Source organism: Mustelus asterias, chromosome 13, assembly GCF_964213995.1.
Source record: "Mustelus asterias chromosome 13, sMusAst1.hap1.1, whole genome shotgun sequence".
Classification (NCBI taxonomy): Eukaryota; Metazoa; Chordata; class Chondrichthyes; order Carcharhiniformes; family Triakidae; genus Mustelus; species Mustelus asterias.
In genome coordinates this window covers 43,429,446-43,453,238 of record NC_135813.1, presented here as the reverse complement: position 1 = coordinate 43,453,238, position 23,793 = coordinate 43,429,446, and the positions used below count along the sequence as shown (strand labels likewise).

Below are 23,793 nucleotides of genomic sequence, written 5' to 3'. Positions count from 1 at the left end.
AAAATCTAAAGGGATTTTGCGCTTCATTATAAGAGTTTTGAATATAAAACCAAGAAATGCAGTTGTAAAGAGTATGGTCAGATCCAATTTGCAATATTGGGTCAATTATATGACTGTTAATGACAGAATTTGCAACATACACAGATTTGAAAGATGACTCCTACAGAGTTCACTTTGGGGCACTCTACTTTGGAAAAGATACACTAACCAGCAATGACAATGGTTCCTGGGATTAGGGATTGAACGTTGATGAAAGACTGGGTACATTTGGGTTGTATTGCTTGAAGGGATTGATCTAACTGAACGGTTTAAAATGATAATATGATAGGGTTGGATTCTAATTACAGGATTGAGGAAAGGAGGACAAAATTTGAGGTAAGCTAGTTAAAAGAAACCCTTTATAAACTGCTGTAGAATTGTCATAATGTGGAACACATGCCATGGTGCAAGCCCAATGGAAGTATTCAAAAAAGAGCTGCATACTTTCAAAGTGAGGGCGCCAAGGGACATGGAGACAACTGAGCCACAAACTGTGATCTCCTGTTTTTTAAGTGTGAGCTATATAAAGTTAAGTTAAAGTTCATTTATTAGTCACAATTAAGGCTTAGATTATAAAATTACTGTGAAATTCCCCTAGTTGTGGCACCTGTTCGGATCAATGTACCTAACCAGCACATCTTTCAGAATGTGGGAGGAAACTGGAGCACCCGGAGGAAACCCTCGCAGACACAGGGAGAACGTGCAAACTCCACACAGACAGTGAGCCAAGCCAGGAATCGAACCCGGGTCCCTGGTGCTGTGAAGCAGCAGTGCTTGCCACCGTGCCGCCCTATATAATTAAATATGACAATACCAACTTGTTAAGTTTTGTACTTCTGTCTTCTGGACTGCAGTTCAGGATGACTATTGTCAGCTGAATAGTTAAGGATAGAAGTGAAGCATTAGAAACAGAGACCGATTGTACCCTGAGAAGTAGACTGTATATTCAGAATGACTATGTACCTGTTTAAACGTGAAGCTATCTAGAGATCAGCTCCTTTTCAGATAAGTTGCCAAACTTTGTGGGCTTAGATTTTATATTTTCCTTCAACGGGAATGTTTGTGAAGTATTTTAATGAGAAATCCAAAAATATAAAAGTAATCCCCAAAGCGGCCTTTAAAAATTCTGAATTCGATATCACTGACTTGAGCCCAGTCTTCTAGTTTGCCCTGCTTGAGCATCTGAAAAGTTGGCGTGTTATTTTAAAAATTTGTTCATGGTACGTGGGCATTGCTGGCAACCTAGCATTTATTGCCTATCCCTAATTGCTCTGTTCCCAACCAGCCAGCTCTCCGCAAGTACTTTTGTTAAAATAAGTGGCCATGGAAACCAATTTCCACCCAGCGGCCTCCACTGAGGTTTCTAAAAACCATGAGAATGCCTCTTTGCTTTGTAAGGTTTGTCTGGTACCCGTTTTTGGGTATCTTTTTAAAAAATAATTTATGGGATGTGGGTGTCACTGGCTGGGCCCAGCATTTATTGCCCATCCCTATCTACCCTCTATTTCAGAGGGCATTTGAAAGTCAACCACATTGCTGTGGGTCTGGAGTCACATGTAGGCCAGACAGGATAAGGAGGGCAGATTTCCTTCCCTAAGTGATATTAGTGAACCAGATGGGATTTTCCACCCCCAATTAACAATGGTTTCATGGTCATCATTAGACCTCCAGATTTTGATTCAAATTTCACCATCTGTCATAGTAGGATTTGAACCCGGGTCTCCAGATCTTGCCCTGGGACACTAGTCCAGTGACAATACCACTACACCACTGCCTCCCCAATCTGTAATCTTCGATAAACTGAGGAATTTGTCCTGGGACTCTTAGAAAATATAGTGCTGCTTGTATGCCTGTGGAAAATGAAATGGAGATGGTACCCACTGATTTAATGGTTAACTGAAATGGATCTTCTACACCCTGGGCCAAAGATTCAACATCAGGGTCTAAATACATTGATCCAAAAACAGAAAAATGCTGGAAAATCTTAGCAGGTCTGACGGCATCTGTGGAGAGAGAATAGAGCCAACGTTTTGAGTCTAGATGACCCTTCATCAGAGCATAGCTTAAAACGTTGGCTCTATTCTCCCTCACAGATGCTGTCAGACCTGCTGAGATTTTCCAGCATTTTCTGTTTGTGTTTCAGATTCCAGCATCTGCAGTAATTTACTTTTATCTAAATATATTGACGCTGGAGCTAATTCAGCCACCTCTTGAGCCTTTGAAACCTTTTGATACTGACCCCACATTTGGAATGGGTGCACTTCTGCTTATGAACCAAAGTTGTAAAATTTGGAACATGGGGTAAGGCACCTACTCTGTATTTGTAAACAAAAGATCACTAGTTCCTAATTTTATCCTGTCAACCCTCTTTTTGAAATTTAAAATCACATTTCATTCTGGATGGAAAAAGAATGAATTTAAGTAGGAATAGAAAGAAAATGTAAATGGAGGATGTTTTTATTACCAGTCTGAAAACTTACTACCAGCCAAAGATTTGCCGTATGGTCTGTTTCATTACTTGAAAACCTTGCAAGTGAACTGAGCGATAATGCAACTTCAGCAAAGTAACTATTAAAGGGCATTATTTGGAGAAATCCTCTCGTGTTAATAAAGCATTACAGCCAACAAGGTGATGACCTGACATTGAAGAATGTCCATTGCAAGTCTATCGAACCCTTCCCTTGTATGTTACTGCTTCGGCAGCATGATAGTACATAGAGGATAATGAATGAGGAAGGAAGATAGTCCAATCTTGACTGAGTCTTCATTCTTCTGCATTAAAGAATGCATTACGTCTGGATGTTCTCAGTTACTTTGGTATGTGCTGGTGCCTTTGTACGTTACTATACAGTCAATGACAAAGCTTTTAACATTTAGCAGCCACTGCAGTTGTGGATCAGATCTCTCTTTGCACTTCAGGTACATGAGGTTTTATAGCTTAGCTGCTTTGTAAGAGTGGTTTTGATATCACATTGCTTAAAATGTTAAGAGGCTAGTGAGTAGTAGAACAAGACTCACCTTGAGCTTAATCATCTCCCAAGTTGATCTTCTGGTTTATCTGGCAAGAGGAACCAAATCCTGCGAATGTTTCAGCTTAGCTTTTATGTTAAATCATTGACTTTGGCGAATGTTAATTACAGATGTTAACTCTCCCCGAGTGGGGAAAAATCTGTCTCTATTCCGACCTTGCTGGTGTTGTTCACTTTATTTTTTGCTAGCCGGTAGGTGAAGCACATAGGAGACTCATAGTTAAATTTGAGGTATGGTCTTGCTCCTCTTAAAGGGGTGTGATATGAACATAGATGGAGATTATCTTTTTATGTAGTACCCTCCAGAGGTTTCCATGTATGAACTCTTTCTACATTGTTTTATGTAGATATTTAAATTGATGGCAGAGGTAAGTAGAGCCAACGTGATGAGGGACAGTTATAACTTCATCTAGTATCTTAGCCGTGGCTCAGAGGGCACAATCCTGACTCTGAGCTAGGTTATTCAAGTTATAATCTGAGCACGATTTGAGCTGACATTTCAGTGCATCACTGATAGTGTTGCACTGATGAAGTTGCTGTGTTTCACATAGAGTAAGCTGAGATTTAATTTGCTCTTTTGGTGGATATAAAATATTCTGTGGCAACCTTGTAAAAAGTAGGGAAATGTGACAGTCAATTTACACACAAACAATAGTGAGATGGAAGACCAGATGATCTGTCTTTGGAGGTGTTGGTTGGGGGATAAACGATTGAGCTAAACCAAGAGATCTGCGATCCTCTTTGGCTTACGGAATAGCAGTCACTATTTATCATGTCAGTGGCATATTTGATCATGGGGGCCAACACGTTGGAGCTTGACTCTGACCTCGTGTTATCCACATGAATTCTTTCAATTCATAGACATTGGGGACTACCACAACTTGTATGCATTTAGTATCTTTAACATGGAAAATATCTCATTATGGTCATGAATGAAGGTTCTTCCCCTCTTCCTGAGGGGATCTGATGCTGTTAACATCAATGCCCCTGGGGCATTTTAGGTTTAACACGAAAAGTCTGTTTTCACTGCTGAGAATAATACCTGTCCTTAGTATGATTGATTTAAGCACTCTTGCTATAGGAGTGTTTTGTTGGTAACTTGCTCACCTGCGGTTTTGATTTCTCTTGCAGAACAGCAGCAGCAAGGTGTAACCAGGTACAGATTCCGAAAGAGGGACAAGGTGATGTTTTATGGAAGAAAAATCATGAGGAAGGTAATTTTGCCTCAGATTTGAATCAGTCGAGTGGTTTGAAAGATGACTCTATTCACCTGAGTAGTCTGTGTGGTTGCTTCATTTTCTGCCATCTAAATGTATCTCCATTTTCTTTATACTGTTAGATCCAGTCTATTCCTACTTGGCCTCAGAGTCAGTGACCCTGCTCCCATACCTCTGACTGCAGTTCTGTGTGATTGTCCGAAGAGCTGAGACAATTCTGTCACCTTTCCTAGTTTGAATTATTTCATCTTGTAGTGGTGGGCAGTTGTAGTACGATGGGGAACTTGGCGGAAAGCTAAACCTGTGTTAAATACCTCCAGATGCTTGAATACTGGATATGTGAACAGCTATGGATGTGTCTTGCTGGTTGGACATGATGGTTTGGTGTTGCCAATTAGCAGGTTGCATTGTCATGATGTATGATTTTTAATATTAGGGCACTGGCGCAACCTTCTTGTAAATTTGCTTTCTTTTGTAGCAATTGGTATCAGAAGGTGATGGGGGCCTGGAATACACTGCCAAGTGAGGTGGTTGAGGCAGTTATGTTAGCCACATTTAAGACTTATCTTGGTAGGCATATGAACAAACGAGGAATAGAGGGATATAAGCGGTTGGTTTAGATAAGTAAATGTGATCGGTGCAGGCTTGGAGGGCCGAAGGGCCTGTTCCTGTGCTGTACTGTTCTTTGTTCTTATATCCAACTCAGACTGACGGGATGAAAGCCACTCACTCCCCTGACTCCTGAAATGAGTTTGGACTGTCGACCTGCAAGCTCCCAGTGGGAATGGGCCCACAAAACAAAACCCTTGGACCAAATACACTGGTTGACAGCTTTGCCAAAATAGTGTAGAAAATGGAAAAGAGTCAGATTAATGACAGCAAGGAACACTTTTCTGAAACCAGTGCACAGAAGGAAAATCTTTCTCCAGCACGGTGGCACAGGGGTTAGCACTGCTGTCTCACAGCGCCAGGACTCAGGTTCAATTCAGGCCTCGGGTCACTGTCTGTGTGGAGTTTGCACTTTCTCCCGTGTCTGCGTGGGTTTCCTGTGGGTGCTCCGGTTTCCTCCCACAGTCCAGCGGGTTAGGTTGATTGGCCGTGTTAAATTGACCTTGGCGTTGGGGGACTAGCTAGGGTAAATGTGTGGGTTTATGGGAATAGGGCCTGGACAGGACGTGGTTGGTACAGACTCGATGGTCTGAATGGCCTCCTTCTGTACTGTAGGGATTCTATGATTCTCCAAATCAAGCTACACTGTATCTCTGGGAGTGTATTGTAGCCCTCAACGGCAGCCAAAAAATGGGAAGTACTCTGTCCCATCATGCTGATGTACCCTCATGTTGATAAGTCCAAACAAAAAAGAGACGGATCAGTCATTTCAATGTGTGGTGAGGTTTGGACCATCTTGGCACTGCCTCATAAAAACCAGAAGGTGGTGCTTGATCCTCACAAATGAACAGTTAAATTTAGTTTGAAATAATAGATTGTGGAGGAACATTTGGCCAGTGTTTAAGGTTAGAATAATCTGTTAATTCTGTCAAGCTTGTTTTCAGCAATAACTCCAGATTGTTTTGTACATCTGCCGAATTTTAAAAATAAGTTTGATTGAGCTTTTAAGTTTTGAAAGGGATTGGGAGTTAGCCTGCTGGGAGTTCCCTGTTTTTTTGCATTTTTACAACTGTTTTGGTGTTGGATATTTTCTTGTTATCACGATTATTTGATCCACTAGGTTCTGCTAGGAATAAAAAGTAAGAACGAACACCACCCCTCTCTGGCTTAATATTTCTCCTCTTCCTCCTTGGCCATGGATAATAAGGTTAACTACATTCATGACCTAGAGTTAACGCTGCTCTATAAGGGGTCAGATACCACCACTTAGTGCATTTATCCATTGCACCGATGGATTTTGGTTGGGGGCAGGTGTTTGGATGCTTTTTAACACTTATCTCTGCCATTCTGGCTGGCATTTTATGAGTTTAGCTTATTGTGTGAGAACATCTAACGTGTAATTGTGTAAATCGAATCCTGACGGAGCTGTTTTACGGGCAGCACAATGGTTAGCACTGCTGTCTCACAGCGCCAGGAACCTGGGTTCAATTCTGGCCTCTGGTGACTGTGGAGTTTGTGTGTTCTCCCTGTGTCTGTGTGGGTTTCCTCCGGGTGCTCCAGTTTCCTCCCACACTCCAAAGATGTGTGGGTTAGGTGGATTGGCCATACCAAATTGCCCCTTCGTGTCAGAGGGATTAGCAGGATAAATACATGTGATTATGGGGATGGTGCAGGCTTGATGGGCTGAATAGCCTCCTTCTGCACTGTAGGGATTCTATGATTCTAAACAATATAATAATCCTTTGGAAGCTAGGTACCAAGTTGCATGTTTAAAATAAATGATGTGGAGATGCCGGCGTTGGACTGGGGTAAACACAGTAAGAAGTTTAACAACACCAGGTTAAAGTCCAACAGGTTTATTTGGTAGCAAATGCCACAAGCTTTCGGAACCTTAAGCCCCTTCAGGTGAGTGGGAATTCTGTTCACAAACAGGGCATATAACGACACAAACTCAATTTACAGAATAATGGTTGGAATGCGAATACTTACAGCTAATCAAGTCTTTAAGATACAAACAATATGAGTGGAGAGAGCATTAAGACAGGTTAAAGAGATGTGTATTGTCTCCAGACAGGACAGCCAGTGAGGCTCTGCAGGTCCAGGCAAGCTGTGGGGATTACAGATAGTGTGACATGAACCCAATATCCTGGTTTAGGCCGTCCTCATGTGTGCGGAACTTGGCTATCAGTTTCTGCTCAGCGACTCTGCGCCGTCGTGTGTCGTGAAGGCCGCCTTGGAGAACGCTTACCCGAATATCAGAGGCCGAATGCCCGTGACCGCTGAAGTGCTCCCTAACAGGAAGAGAACAGTCTTGCCTGGTGATTGTTGAGCGGTGTTCATTCATCCGTTGTCAACGCGTCAATGCTGCGACAACGGATGAATGAACACCGCTCAACAATCACCAGGCAAGACTGTTCTCTTCCTGTGGGGGAGCACTTCAGCGGTCACGGGCATTCGGCCTCTGATATTCGGGTAAGCGTTCTCCAAGGCGGCCTTCACGACACATGATGGCGCAGAGTCGCTGAGCAGAAACTGATAGCCAAGTTCCGCACACATGAGGATGGCCTAAACCGGGATATTGGGTTCATGTCACACTATCTGTAATCCCCACAGTTTGCCTGGACCTGCAGAGCCTCACTGGCTGTCCTGTCTGGAGGCAATACATATCTCTTTAACCTGTCTTAATGCTCTCTCCACTCGCATTGTTTGTATCTTAAAGACTTGATTAGCTGTAAGTATTCGCATTCCAACCATTATTCTGTAAATTGAGTTTGTGTCGTTATATGCCCTGTTTGTGAACAGAATTCCCACTCACCTGAAGAAGGGGCTTATGGCTCCGAAAGCTTGTGGCTTTTGCTACCAAATAAACCTGTTGGACTTTAACCTGGTGTTGTTAAACTTCTTACTAAAATAAATGAAGCAGGATGACTTTGCCGCAGGTTATAATCTGCATTCCTTTAAATCCCAGGTGAAGCTATCTACCTCATCGCTGGTTGGGAACAATGTGCCTCGTCAGAGGTTGAGGAAGAGGCAGAAGGTACTGAACCTGGCTAGAAGGTACACCCAGTGCAAATTGCTTTATTCTAATTATAGTTACCTTGATGAAAGGGAGATAAATGATAGACTCTGTCATGATACCTGCCCAGATGATGCCTTGTATCCCATTATCTATGCTGTGGGTGGATTTTCTGCGCCAACTAGAATAATTAAAATTACTCTTTCTCAATTAAGAAATGTCACTGTTTATTATGTTTCCGTTTAGGGATATATTTGGAGCATCATTGTAATTTGGCTCAAATCGTTTTCTTGCAAATGTCATGTAATTTTTGCCTCTGCTTTGGTTACATAGAATCATAGAATCCCTTCAGTGCAGAACGAGGCCATTCGGGCCATCGAGTCTGTACCGATCGCAATCCCACCCAGGCCCTATTCCCGTAACCCCACATATTTACCCTGCTAATCCCCCTGACACTAGGATCAATTTAGCATGGCCAATCCACTTAACCCGCACATCTTTGGAGTGTGGGATGAAACCGGAGTACCCGGAAGAAACCCACGCAGACACAGGGAGAATGTGCAAACTCCACACAGATACTGACCTGAGGCTGGGATTGAATCTGGGTCCCTGGCGCTGTGAGGCAGCAGTGCTAATCACCTAGACACCGTGCCAGTCGCAACAACTTTGAAATCAGGGAGAGGTGTCTAATAAAAGACTCTGGAGTCCTAGTTCCTAATGGGTTGTTTCAGTGAGGAATTTTATCTAATGACTGGGCTAGGGACTAATCAAACAAACTTGGCACGTTATCTTGGCTAACACTGCATATTGTACAGAGGGAGTGTTGTAGTATAGGGCGTGGTTTTTTTTCAGATAAGGAATTATACTGAGACTCCCTCTTATTGTGTAAGATCAGATGTCATTATTTTGAATGAGTAGGGGAGTTGTCCCCAATGTCCTGGTCAATATTTATCCCTCACTGAATCACTCAAATAGATTATCTGGTTGTTGTTATGTTGAGACCTTGCTGTGTGCTGGTTATTTGTTGCGTATCCTCCATTACAACAGTGACTGCATATTCTTGATGTCTTTATTTTCATGCCCCCTCTTTGTTTATGGTTAATAGAGGTAAGGAATAATTTAGCAGAGTATTTAACAAAATTAATAATGAGATTATTTAATTTAATAAACACTGAATGACTTTTGTCATCTGGTCTGAGATGTGTGTGGTGGATTGTAAGTGCCATTATTGTAATGCTTACGGGCTTTGCTGGCATGATTCAATTCGTCCACTTTTCTGTTTCTAACCAGGTACAAAGTACAATTTACTCTGATAAGATGTCTTCTTGCCCTTGGGCCTGTTTGAGTGCTCTTGGGGTTTGAGTTTGGAAGGTCTCTGAATGCGCTCCAACATGAGTAGCAATAAGTTCTAGCTCTAGAACTGATTTTTTTCAACCAATCCTGACTGTAAAGGCCAAGATTGAAAACCTGCTGCATTGTGGGAAAGAAGGTAGTGCGTCAAAATGTTGCCCACTGTGTCACCACAAATGACAAACAATTTTGATGTAATCCTCACTGGGGATACAGCAAAAGGGTTTAATGGTATGCAGGCACTCACCATAGGGAGAAAGTGAGGGAATGGCTTGATTTTCGCTGAATCAATTCATATTGGGATATTGTTTGATTATAGAATTTGTGAGTAAGTTAGTTTGCTACCTGTATGTGTGACAATGGAATAATAGACAAAAAGCAACTCAGGAGACTTGGAGCTGGACACCATTTGGTTGCAACTGGAACTAGCAGAAACCTGCAAAACCTTTGCTGTCACATTAATATCTTTATTGATAGAAAATGCTAAGTATCTGATGTCACATCCTTGGCACTCACTGTTTTTGTTATTGCCACCACCAACAACCATTGACAGTTTCAAGTGCATCACCTGCTGCTGTACTCCGTGCATCCCAACTCCTCTGAGTATTATATCCTTCCCATGCCATCCCATTCCTTCAATGTTTCTGAGCCCCTCCAGCCATCCCATTCCTTTAATCCCTCCCCCCACCACCAGCCAATCTGTTTGTTCTTGCCATCCCCACCCTTCTCATCAATTCCATCCCATCCCTCATGGAAACAATCCCCCCAGCCAAGATTACCACAAACCAAATCTCACAATGGCTCTGAAATCTCATAGAAGTTTATCACTGGAATTTCAACATAGGCTGACAATGGACATAGAAACATTGAAAATAGGAGAAGGGGTAGGCCATTTAGCCCCTCAAGCTTGCTCCTCCATTCAGTATGATCACGGCTAATCCCCTATCTAAACACCGTACACCCACATTGTCTCCATACCCCGTGCTGCCTTTAGTGTCTCGAAATCTACTTCCTCCTCCAATATATTCAGTGACTTATCCTCCATAGCCTTCTGAGGTAGCGAATTCCTCAGATTCACCACCCTCTGAGTGAAGAAATTGGCCTACCCTGTATCCAGAAACTGTCACCCCCTATTCTATACCCTCCTCTCAGCCGGGTGAAGTACCTCTATCCAGTCTGTCCAGCCCTGTCAGAATTTTAATAAGTTTCAATGAGATCCCCCCCTCATTCTTCTCAACTCCAGTGAACACAGGCCCAGTCAACCCAATCTCACCTCTAAACAATCCTGGCGTCCCAGGACTCAGTATGGTGAATCTTTGTTGCACTCCCTCTATGGCAACTACATCCCATCATAGGTAAGGAGACCAAAATGGCACACACTACTCCAGGTATGGTCTCACTAAGGCCCTGTACAGCTGCAATAAGATATTCGTGCTCCTGTACACAAATCCTCTTGCAATGAAAACAACACGCTGTTTGCTTTCCTAACTGCTTGCTTTATCTGCATCCTTGCTTTCACTGACTGGTGTACTCGAACAACCGGGTCCCTTTGTATGGCAACATTTCCCAATCTATCATCATTGGTCTGGAGATAATACACCCCCAGGTACCAAACATATCCCTGTCTGTGCAATAGGATGCTATCCAGTATCTCATGTGACACCCTCTCTTGGTTGCCGCTGCCAGCAGCAGCCGTTGGCAGCCGCTGTGTCGTGTGCTCTTGCCCTCCACGCGGCAGGCTCCATCCATCAAATCAACCCATCACCCAATCATACACTCTGGACAGCCAAACCAGGGATTATTGCAGATGGTTGAGGTAAAAGTATCCTTGTCATCTCTTGTATTTTTCTTGAGCACTATATTCTATTCTTGTTTCTAGGTCCGTTGTCAGCCTATGTTGAAATTCCAATGATAAATCTCTGAGATTTCAGAGCCATTGCGAGATCTGGTTTGTGGTAATCCTGGCTGGGGAGATTGTTTCCATGAGGGATGAGATGGAATTGATGAGAAGGGTGGGATGGCAAGAATAAACAGATTGGCTGGGTGGGGGGGTTTGAAAAAATGGGATGGCTGGAGGGGCTCGGAAAGATGGAAGGAATGGGAAGGATGTGATACACTCAAAGGAGTTGGGATGCACAGAGGACAGCAGCACTTGATGCTGTCAGTGGTTGGAGGTGGTGGACTTTCTGTCCCTAGTTATAGCTCTATTGTTCATGAGTTTTACAAGATTATATGTATTGAAAAAAAATAGAAGCAGCTTCCTGTTTGAATTCTGCTGGTACTGAGATTGTGAGTCGGACTGACTGCCATTTTGTTTTGGTGTCAGTTGGCAGAGCCTCATGGTGCACTCAATGTTGTTTTAACCTCACATTTTCACAAAGTGACCCTCGGACAAGGTACAGTTTACAAACCAGAATCCAGCTGGTAGAAAAATGGGCTGATAAATGACAGATGGAGTTTAATGCAGACAAGTGTGAGGTATTGCACTTTGGAAGGACAAATCAAGGTAGAACATACAAGGTAAATGGTAGGACACTGAAGAGTGCAGTAGAACAGAGGGATCTGGGAATACAGATACATAATTCCCTAAAAGTGGCCTCACAGGTAGATAGGGTCGTAAAGAGTGCTTTTGGTACATTGGCCTTTATAAATCAAAGTTTTGAGTATAAGAGTTGGAATGTTATGGTGAAGTTGTATAAGACATTGGTGAGGCCGAATTTAGAGTATTGTGTGCAGTTTTGGTCACCTAATTCCAGGAAGGATATTAATAAGGTTGAATGAGTACAGAGAAGGTTTACAGGATGTTGCTGGGACTTGAGAAACTGAGTTACAGAGAAAGGTTGAATAGGTTAGGACTTTATTCCCTGGGGTGTAGAAGAATGAGGGGAGATTTGATAGAGGTGTATAAGATTATGATGGGTATAGATAGAGTGAATGCAAGCAGGCTTTTTCCACTGAGGCTAGGGGAGAAATAAACTAGAGGACATGGGTTAAGGGGGAAAAGTTTAAAGGGAATATTAGCGGGGGCTTCTTCACACAGAGATTGGTGGGAGTGTGGAATGAGCTGCCGGATAAAGTGGTAAATGCGGGGTCACTTTTAACATTTAAGAAAAACTTGGACAGGTACGTGGATGAGAGGGGTGTGGAGGGATATGGTCCAAGTGCAGGTCAGTGGGACTAGGCAGAAAAATGGTTCGGCACAGCCAAGAAGGGCCAAAAGGCCTGTTTCTGTGCTGTAATGTTCTATGGTAGTTAACCTTGTGTGTAAAGTACACAGTTCCAGATGATGGTTAATTTTTCCGCAGAGGGTACAGAGTTCCAGGTAATAGTTAGCTGTGTCCAGGTGAAGAGTTTGGAGTTAACATTATGTTCATGATGTGAAGATGCTGGTGTTGGACTGGGGGTGTGCAAGATGAGAGGTCACATGACACCAGGGTTATAGTCCAACAGGTTTATTTGAGATCCCAAGCTCTCGGACAGCTGCTCGTTCATCAGGTGAAGTGGCTTCACTGAGCAGTGCTCTGAAAGCTTGTGATTTCAAATAAACCTGTTGGACTATAGCCAGGTGTTGTGTGACCTCGCAACTTAACATATTCAATGTACAGCGCATCATGGCTTTGGATAACATTTCAGACAGGATCCAGAGTTCCAGGTGGCAGTTGAAGTTGGGCACAAGCTGCACATTTTCAGTTGATGGTTAACTCTGTGGAAGGTGGTGTTGATGGTGCTTGAATTTAGAGTTCTGAAGCTTGACTGCTGCCGTTGAATGTAGACCTCTTGGATTCCCAGAAAGCATTGGAGTGCTGTTGCACTTGTTCCTGGCGCAGATGTGAATATCTGGTAGGAATTGTTTATTCATCGGAAGCTGTTGTCAATCAGAGCTGGCTTTGGGGGATGCTTTTTGTCTTTATTTTTTGAATGATATTTTTCCCTTGAAGTCCTGGGCTTTTGGCTAAAACTCAGCCAAACTCCTTATTGTGTAGTCACCTCAAAATACAATGCTGTAGCTGGGAAGCCTTAATAGAAGAGCATGTTTGAGGAGCTGGTACTGTTTGCAAGATAAGGCAGTCCACACAGGCCATCAGTTCAGGGTGGGTGTTTATAGAGTATGACAGCACTGGTTAACAGACAAGCCCTTCAGTGCTATTGGCTATTGAGTTGCTTCCAGCCATCTTTTAGATTCCTGGTAAATTCAATGTATCCCAACAATTTGAGGAAAAGAAAAGACTAAAATAGCAGTGTTAATTTGTTTTCCTCGTGTTCTTGCAGGATACTCCGCCTCAAGAAGGAGCCTCCAACCTTGCAGCCAAAAGAGCCGCCCTCCTCACTGCTGGAGGCTGATTTGACTGAATTTGATGTGAAAAATTCCCACTTGCCCTCTGAAGTTCTTTATATGCTCAAAAATGTTAGGTAAGCATGTCAATTAGTGATGTAACTTTCACTGTGCGATTTGTGTTGTTGCTATGCTAACTTAATATTTCCCAATGGGCAGTTAATTCATGAGCATTTAATGTGCCGTTACATCATTTGAGTGAAAGTCTCCATCTGGTCCCCATTATTACCAGTCCTGGTGACAGCCATGTCTGACTCAGACCTGATACTGAACATAGGGACATCGGAACAGGAGTAGGCTGTTCAACCCCTTGAGCCTGCTCTGCCATTCAACTACTAGATCATGCCTGATCATCTACCTCAACGTCACTTACCCACGCTCTCTCCATATCCTTTGGTATCTAGAAATCTGTTGATCTCTGTCTAAAACATAGTCCATGACTGACCTTTCACAGCCCTCTAGGGTAGAGAATTACAAAGATTCATCACCCTTTGAGTGAAGAAAAGCCTCATCTCAGTCCTAAATGTCTTGCCCCTTATTCCTACACTGTGTCCCTATGTTTTAGACTCCCCCAGCCAAGGAAACATCCTCCCTATAGTTATCTTGCAGTAGTTTCAATGAGATCACCTCACTCTTCTAAACTTTAGAGAATCTAGGCCCAATCTCCTCCATCTGTCCTCATAGGACAGTCCCACCCTCCCAGGAGTTAGTCTGGTAAATCTGTGCTGCACACTCTCAATGGCAAGTATATCCTTCCTGAGGTAGGGACCAAACTGTACACAATACTCCGGGTGCAGTCCCACCAAAGTTCCATACAATTGAATCAAGCCATCTTTACCTCTATTCAAATGCAAGCATACAAACTAAGAGCAGAAGTAGGCCACTCGGCCCCTTGACGCTCCTCTGCCATGCAGTAGGATCATGTTAATACTTGAAGGAACTGTACTCCAACAAGAGCATGGAACATAAGGAGAGTAAGGAAGGAATTTAAGGGTGAGGTGAAAGAGAATTTGAATCTTCTGTTGATGCCGTCAAAGCTGCCTCCTGCTGTGGTGTGATCACAGACTCTCCTGACTTCCTGAATTACTCTGTCATATGCAACATATGTGTATCCAGAGTTACGTTCAAGAAGATTTTCTCTACTGCTTGGCAGGAGGCACTGACCTTCACTCAGGACAACTTTTCCCAGCGTGTTGGACAGGGGTGAGCCGCAGATTTCAACACCACACCTCCAAGTGAGAGGCATCAAATGGTCAACAGGGGACCCTGGCTGATTTAAAAATATCTAGTTTTGTTTTTATGGCTTCAAACTGGCCAGACAGCAGGGGTTTCTTGTTGACAATTGTAAGGTGTGCAGTGGCTAACCTGACACAGCAGTGAACTCGGCTCATTTCAGGGAATCTTTGCTTTTCCAGCTGTTTGTTTTACTCACAGTGCTATTGATATTGGGCGGCACAGTGGTTAGCACTACTGCCTCACAGCACCAGGGACCTGGGTTCAATCCCCGGCTTGGGTCACCGTCTCTGTGGAGTTTGTGCATTCGCCCCGTGTCTGCGTGGGTTTCCTCCGGGTGCTCCGGTTTCCCCCCTCAGTCCGAAAGGTGTGCGGGTTAGGTGGATTGGCCGTGCTAAATTGCCCCTTAGTGTCAGAGGGACTAGCTAGGGTAAATGTATGGGGATGGGGACAGGGTGGGATTATGGTTGGTACAGACTCAATGGGCCGAATGGCCTCTTGCACTGTAAGATTCTGTGATTTCCAAATTGGCTTTCGGAGGTTCACAGGAGCAATCAGGGATGAAACTCTATCAGACCCTTTTTTCCTCAGTGGGTCGGCAGTTAGTATCTCTATACCATGGCATGGTTAGCATCAAAAATAGGGTAGGATACTGAGTGAAACTCCTTACAAATCTCCATCAGGACGGGTTCTACACATGGCTTTGGTCCTGCTGTGAATCTCAAACAAAGGTCAGTGTGAGCGCAGTGTTAAACAGTCTGGCATGAATCTCCCCCTTTACAGGTGCCGGTGGGCTTGCCGTGCACGTATACAACAGCGTCAGCTCTTTGTATTTCAATGCAAAATCTGTCACTTTTTCCTTGCAGGGTGTTGGGACATTTTGAGAAACCACTGTTTCTGGAACTGTGTAAACACATGTTCTTTGTGCAGTTCCACGATGGGGAGTACATCTTCCGTCCAGGCGAGACCGACGACAGCATTTACGTGGTGCAGGATGGGAGGCTGGAACTCTGCATTAATGAGAACGTAAGAACGTGTTCCCTTTGTACCGAAGAACAGCTGAAACCATTTAGAATTCTAGTCTGTTGATCAGTGGCATGTCCTGGCTCGCATTGACTGTCAGAACTGTTACAAAGGGTTACTGATTTTAATAAGCTTTTTATTTCTTTTAATAGTTATGTTGAAGCAGCAGAGTCTAATCATGTTGGAGTTGCTCTCTTTGAGGAGTTGCACTGTTTGTCATGTGTGATGAAGCTGTGTTTACATTATGAGCAGTAATAATTACTCATGGTGCTTTAGCTGTGATGAAAGAATTAATCACATTGTCAAGCTCAGTAAATTCTCCCAGCCTGTGTTCTTTGTTCCAGACTGTATCTCCACCAGATCTACCACCTTGTTGCTGATTACCCATGTTCATTTAGTCATACTGCATGGAAACAGGCCCTTTGGCCCAACTTGTCCATGCCACCTTTTTTTTAAACCACTAAGCTAGTCCTAATTGCCTGCATTTGGCCCATATCCCTCTATACCCATCTTACCCATGTAACTGTATAAACGCTTTTTAAAAGACAAAATTGTACCCGCCTCTACTACCACCTCTGGCAGCTCGTTCCAAACACTCACCATCCTCTGTGAAAAAATTGCCCCTCTGGACCCTTTTGTAACTCTCCCCTCTCACCTTAAACCTATGCCCTCTAGTTTTAGACTCCCCTACCTTTGGGAAAAGATATTGACTATCTAGCTGATCTGTGCCCCTCATTATTTTATAGACCTCTATAAGGTCACCCCTACATCTCCTATGTTCCACGGAAAAAAGGCCCAGTCTATCCAGCCTTTCCTTATAACTCAAACCATCAAGTCCCAGTAGCACCCTAGTGAATCTTTTCTGCACTAGTTTAATAATATCCTTTCCATCATCTGCCCCATTCTAACTGCCAGACGTTGGCATTTGTTGGGAGGATTTTACAGATTGATACTCAACCTGTTTGGCTGCATTATCAACGCACATTCCTTGGCTCTCAAGCCTTGGAGTGAGTCTTGAAGCCAGAGCTTCTGGCTCAGAGATGGGGAAACTATCTGCTAGATCACCTCCTTGTTGTATATTAACTATTTTTCCTGATGTTTATCAAATCTTCTCAAACTGCCCAGCTTGCTAACTTGTCCAAGCCAATGTGCTTTATTTGTATTGATGCTGATTTCAGCTTGTCAAAGGCTTTGTAACTTATTCTGGTTGGAGCTCCCATGATAGCACCTCAGCATCAGTACTGCAAATAGATAATCCCTTCATAAAGACTGAAATAAAATAGAAACAAATGGTTGTTCTATTAATCTGCAAAGTGGGTGCAGAGGCAAAGCAAATCTGCCAAGTGGCTTGTTACCAGTGAAAGTAAGAATTGAAGACCTGCGTATGTGTGTCTTAGAAATAAAATTCAATTTTTTTAAAGGTCAATGTGGCAGCCACTTTGTACACATCAAGGTCTGAGAACGCCAAAGATGTGAATGTCCAGCAAGACTAGTTCTGGTGAAGGTTGAGGGTATAATGTTGATTTGACTCACCTGACGAAGGAGCAGCGCTCTGAAAGCTTGTGGCTTGTGCTACCAAATAAACCTGTTGGACTTTAACCTGGTGTTGTGAGACTACTGGGTATAATGTTGACCAGGATACAAAGAGAGCTAACTTCCTCTTTGAATAATGCCATGAAATCTTTAGAATAGAACTCCTACAGTGCAGTAGACCATTCAACCTTCACTGACGACAATCCCACACAGACCCTATCCCCGTAACCCCACATATTAACCCTGCTAATCCCCTGATACCAAGGAGCAATTTAACATGGTCAATCTACCTAACCTTAACATCTTTGGAGAGTGGGAGGAAACCCAATTAGTGTCAAATCTAACCACCTGAACAGGCAGATGTATTACATGCTCAGGTGCTTGAATACAAGGGCGGCACAGTGGTTAGCACTGCTGCCTCACTGTGCCAGGGACCCGGGTTCGATTCCCGGCTCAGGTCACTGTCTGTGTGGGGTCTACACATTCTCCCTGTGTCTGTGTGGGTTTCCTCCGGGTGCTCCGGTTTCCTCCCACAGTCTGAAAGACATGCTGGTTGGGTGCATTGGCCATGCTAAATTCTCCCTTAGTGTACCCGAACAGGCGCTGGAGTGTGGCGACTCGGGGATTTTCACAGTAACTTCATTGCAGTGTTAATGTAAGCCTACTTGTGACACTAATGAATAAACTTAAAACAAGCCTTTTGACTCCGAGCGTAACTAATAGTGAAATGTGTGTCAGCTTTCAATTACTGAGGTGCATTGCAAATTAGCTAGGTATTTGCAAAGAATACAGAATAGCCTCCTTGTTATGAATTTTCCCTCCTCTTGGATTCCCAGCGCCTCCCCACTCATGACCAAAGAGTGACCATGCAAACTATCCCCAGGTTTCTGTCATCCACATTCTGTTATTGGCTCCTTGGAGCCTCATCAGCATCTTGAGATGAAACTCAAATAGTTTCATCTTTAGTGGATCTTGTGCTGTCCTACCAAGACACGGTTGACATCGGATACAACTTGAAATAAACAACTCAAAATCTAATAAAATACATATTAAGAAACTAAACCACATAAAATAAGGAAATCTTATCGATACACTTTTGTTGAGCATGAGTATTCAGGGTTATGGGATCAAGGTGAGTGGATAGCGTTAAGATACAGATTAACCGTGATCTAATTGAATGTTGGAACAGGCTGGAGGGATGAATGACTTGCTTCCGTGCCTATATTCCTAATTCTTCAACAAGGTAAACTGTAACATAGGATAAAGAGGTGCATGTTCAACTTATGAAATAGAAAGTTAATAGAAATATCACTTAAGTTCCTTTTCACGCAAAGAATGGACTTCTGGCTGGGTAACGGAGGTAGAAATCTCAAGTCATTTTGAAACCAGATCGGAGCTGTAACGACAAGATTGTAGGTATGGCTGGATGAGCTGAATGGCATCCCCCGGCTGTGTTCACTTATCCTGTGAACTGTGAGTGCGCAATAACAGGAGCATTGGATTTCTTTGATCCTTGTACTGCTCCTTGTCTTGCCCAAGAAGTGGCAAGGTTAATGCCATTGGGCCAGTTGTTGCCAGTGAGTGGGTGAAGGAAAAGTAGATGATCTCTGGATCTTCATGATTGCTTTGTTGGGAGGAAGGGGGACCACAGCACTTTGAAAGCACCAAAATACCCCAAGGAGACAGGAGGAAACCAGGCACTGAGCTGAGAGGAATAAAATCAGAAGGGGTGATTGAAATTAAAGTCAAAAGGATGTGTTTTGAGACTATCTTAACATTGTGTGATTGGCCTAAGCTTCCACTTGTCTGTTTGTTGGCCTGCTCAGTGGAGTTCACAGTTTGGGGGAATTATGGGCTCTGACCTCCAGCATCAAAGCGTACATTTTGGAATGGTTAATTGAGTCATGACTAAATAGTCACATGAATGGATATCTACATTTTTGTTCTTTGTTTGAGCAGGATGGCACTGAGGTTGTGGTGAAAGAAGTTCTGCCAGGTGACAGTGTGCACAGCCTTCTCAGTATTCTGGATGTCATCACAGTGAGTAACGAGTGCACAACATGCAGGCCTGTCAGTAGCCAGGAGTCAGTCACATAACTTGTAACTATGGGGCACTTGGATTGGTATCTTATTTTGACAGTGTAGAGTTGCTTGATTTTTAAAAAAATATATAAATGTTCAGTTTTTTGATTTATAGAATAATGTTCTTTCCACAAAGTGTGGTTCCTGTTATGTAGAGTGCAATATGCTTTTCCTCATGCTGTTACTGAAATTGGATATCCTCATATCTATAGTCTGACTATCTCTCATATTTTACTAGCCAAGCCTTCCTTTAAGCCTGACTCCTGATGGGGTATGGTTACTTGAGCACCAACAGAGCTGGCAATGACCTCAGCCAGAGTGTAGGGATCGCCAGGATACTACTGGATATTGGGGCATATCAGAATCTACTATAATCCTGTCCTCATCCAGCATGCACCTGCACATTTTCCAGCAGATTTCACTGGGTACTGATCAGTTGTAGCAACTGTGACTGAATCCAACCTCCTCTTTAAAAGACAAGGAATCCTGAAGCCACCTCAACAGTCTGTTCCACAATTGGGAAGTAAACTTACCAAATAATTTGATCAGAAAGTTCTGCACATGTACTTTGAGTTTGATTAACCTGTATTGGATCAATCACTTATGGATTATTTACCCATTTCATATCCAGTTTCATTGCCAACTGGAATGATAGTATCCATGTCACACCTGAAATTTGCCTGTTCAAACAGAAATAATTAATCAATGAGCAACAGTTCAGATGGATTCTATCGCCTTGTTTTGCATGTCTTGCATAATTGGGATATCTTTGGCCACATTGCTTTATGCCTTGCATTTTTTCCTGGTTTTACTATTAGCATAAACATGAATATTTATTTTGCATTGCGTTTTAAGTCTTAAATCTTAGGTGCTGGCATGTCCAGCAAGATTACAGTTTCCTTGATCTAACCAATTTTTTAAAAATTAAAGTTTTTAGCTCCCATCATCAAGATGAATGAAATGTCAATATTGCAGCAACAAAGCTCAGTCATGGTGGGAGTACCTCGAACGCTGTGATAACCTGTAGAAACAAAATATGCACTAACAAAAATTATTTTTTTAAAAATCCTATGTTTTGTCTCCAGTTCCTCTGTTCCTTTTATCTAAAATACCATATTCCATCCATTCTGTAAAAAAATACTTAAGAGCATCTACTTTCTTTTGTCATTATTCCCACTGCCCACCTTACAAGTAACAGGCAAATCCCTCAAACTTTAGCCTCCAGCTAAAATACAGCGCTAAAGGCCAGCTTTTCAACCTGTCCACATCCAGGATTATCTTTGACACAGTTCCTTTGAGCGAGATAGTTGGACATGTTCACTTGACTATCTCTCCTCATTAGGAATGACGTACATTGAGGCCTAAAGGTGTTCTAGATTTCATTAGTTCAGTACTTGTAACATGTAGCTGTGATCTGGAAGCATCCATTTCTGCTTTTAAGAACTGAAATCTTCAAAGTTTTTGGGTGATCAACAGTAATAATAGATTTGAGCTTCTTGCTTGTTTGAAAATCATTGCCACACTTCTGTAGTTTGTAGTAGAGACCCAATTCAATTATCTGATATGATCACACTTGCTTTGATTGAATAGCACTGCTTCTGTTGTGTTCAATTCTGTTATGGCCAAACAAGGATATTTATTTCATTGAGTGTATGTTGGAAAAGAATAATTTCTTTCCGATAATGTACTGGAGGATTAAGTGCATCTTTTCTTGCTGTAGGCAACTCAATATTGGTTCAATTTCAATATCATGCATGCATTCTTTTTTTCACTTCTTTGCAGCACTTTTGCCGCAGAATCAGGAGGTTGTGAGGTCAAGTTCTATTCTAGAGTCTTTGAGCACATTATCTAGGCTGACATTTTAACCCTCTGCTGAGAGACTACAACACTGTAGAGGTGCTGACCACTGGTTGAACTAAGGCTCCAGCTGTCCCCACAGTTGGACATAAAAGATAAAGTCCTTATTCCTCAACCAACATCTGTAAAACAAATTACCTGGTCACTTATTTCATTGCTCTTTCTGTGTACAAATAGGCTGAGGCATTTCCTGCCTCGCAACACCAAATAATCTCCAAGTCTGAAGGTTGTGGATTTAGGTTTCACTCTAGAGACCTGAGCATAAAATCTGGGCTCGTGCTTCAATGTAGTACTGGGTGAACGATGCACTGTTGGAGGTGCCATCTTTCGGATGAGATATTAAACCACAGTCCCATGGCACTATTTGAAGAAGGGCGGGTTGGGAACTTGTTAGAATCCATTATAAAGGAATTAATAACAGGACATTTTGGAAGTCAAAATACAATTCATCAGTGTCAGCATGATTTTATGAAGAGTAAATCATGCTTGACTAATTTGCTTGAGTTTTTCGAAGATCTAACAAGCAAGGTAGATAATGGTAATCCTGTTGATGTAGTATATCTGGACTTCCAGAAGGTGTTTGATAAGATGCTGCACAAAAGGTTAATACACAAGGTTAGTTCACATGGGATTAGGGGTAATTTACTAGCTTGGGTAGAGGACTGACAGACCAATGGAAAGCAGAGAGTCGGGATAGATGGGTCTTTTTCTGGTTGGCGAGATGTAACTAGTGGGGTGCCTCAGGGTTCAGTCCTCGGGCCCCAGCTATTTACAATCTATATTAATGACTTGGATACAAGGATAGTAGGTACCAAGCCAAATTTGCACATGGCACTAAATTAGGCGGGATAGTAAATTGTGATAAATAAGGAATTTACAAATGGATTTGGATAAATTAAGTGAATGGACAAAATGTGGCAGATGGAGTTTAGCGTGGATATGCGAGAGGTTATCCATTTTGGTAGGAAAAATACAACGGCAAATTATTATCTAAATGGAGAGAAACTGCGGAGTGCTTTGGTGCAGAGGGATCTGGGTGTCCTCATGCATGGATTGCAGAAAACTAGTATGCAGGTAGAGCAGGCAATAAGGAAGGCAAATGTAATCTTGGCGTTTATTGCTAATGGAATAGAGTATAAAAGTAGTGAAGTGTTGCTGCTACTGTACAAAGCATTAACGAGACTGCATTTAGAATATTGTGTACAGTTTTGGTCCTCTTACTTTAGGGGGGGATGTAGTTGCATTGGAGTCAGTTCAGTGGAGGTTCACTAGATTAACTCCAGAGATGAGAGGTTTGTTTTACGTAGAGAGATTGAGCAGTTTAGGCCTATACTCCCTGGAGTTTAGAAGAATCAGAGGAGATCTAATTGAGGTGTACAAGCTGATAATGGGGATTGACAAAGTAGATGTGGAGAGGATGTTTCCTCTTGTAAGGTAATCTAGAACAAGAGGTTATAGTTCAAGGGTAAAGGGTGGAAGATTTAAAACAGATGAGGAGAAATTACATCTGAAAGGGTGATGAGTCTGTGGAATTCACTGCCGCAGAGCGTGGGGGATGCTGGGACAGTGAGTAAATGTAAGGAAGAGATGGACAGATTTTTAATTCAGGGTTTGAAGGGCTATGGTGAACGGGCAGGAAAGCGGAGTTGAGGCTGAGATGAGAACAGCAATGATCATATTGAATGGCAGAGCAGGCTTGAGGGGCTGAATTGCCTACTCCTGCTCCTAGCTCTTCTGAGGGAGAATGTTTATCTCAAACAAAAACAAATATTCAGGTCATTTAACTCACTGCTTTTTAATCTCATTTCCTATATTGCAATGGAGATTATACTTGGAAGATGCTTTATTGGCTGTGAAGTGCTATGATTGTGAAGTGCAGCTCCTGCTTGCTATTTTCCTCACTTGAGTCCTAGAAGGTGAGGACACTCTTGTTACCTGCCTTCCTCACCCAGTCCTTCGAAATGGTCATTCTTCACTTGAACTGATTGAAGGACAGTAGTCTATTGACTGAGCCGGTTCCTATCCTCAGCTGGCTGACTCCCATACAATTCAGCAAAAATCATTTGATAATGAATTGGTTAGAAGCCCCTTGGCTCGCATGGTGGCATTGCTGCCTCACAGCGCCAGGGACCCGGGTTTGATTCCCAGCTTGGGTCACTGTCTGTGTGGAGTTTGTGCATTCTCCCTGTGACTGATAGTGGGTTTCCTCTGGGTGCTCCGGTTTTTTCTCAGTCCAAAGATGTGCGGGTTATGTGCATTGGCCATGCTAAATTGCCACTTAGTGTCCTGGGATGTGTAGGTTAGTGGGATTAGCGAGATAAATGTGCGGGGTTGTGGGGATGGGGCCTGTGGTGGGACTGTTGTCAGTGTAGACTCGATGGGCTGAATGGCCTCCTTCTGCACTGTAGGGTTTCTATAATTCCTAGGTCTCCTCCGTCCCCCCTCCCAAAGCCTTGCACCTCCAACCTTTTT

The 23,793-nt window shown here is 42.9% G+C and overlaps 1 protein-coding gene across 1 annotated transcript in view; it reads left to right on the top strand.

The window, feature by feature from the left end:
- The window catches only part of pnpla7b (patatin-like phospholipase domain containing 7b), a 320,408-nt gene that overhangs the window by 18,506 nt on the left and 278,109 nt on the right, over window positions 1-23,793 (top strand). The window contains exons 4-8 of the mRNA XM_078226670.1: window positions 4,200-4,282; window positions 7,863-7,951; window positions 13,530-13,670; window positions 15,693-15,852; window positions 19,342-19,422. Coding sequence (XP_078082796.1) covers window positions 4,200-4,282; window positions 7,863-7,951; window positions 13,530-13,670; window positions 15,693-15,852; window positions 19,342-19,422 — 554 coding nt within the window. The remainder of the gene's footprint in view (window positions 1-4,199; window positions 4,283-7,862; window positions 7,952-13,529; window positions 13,671-15,692; window positions 15,853-19,341; window positions 19,423-23,793) is intronic.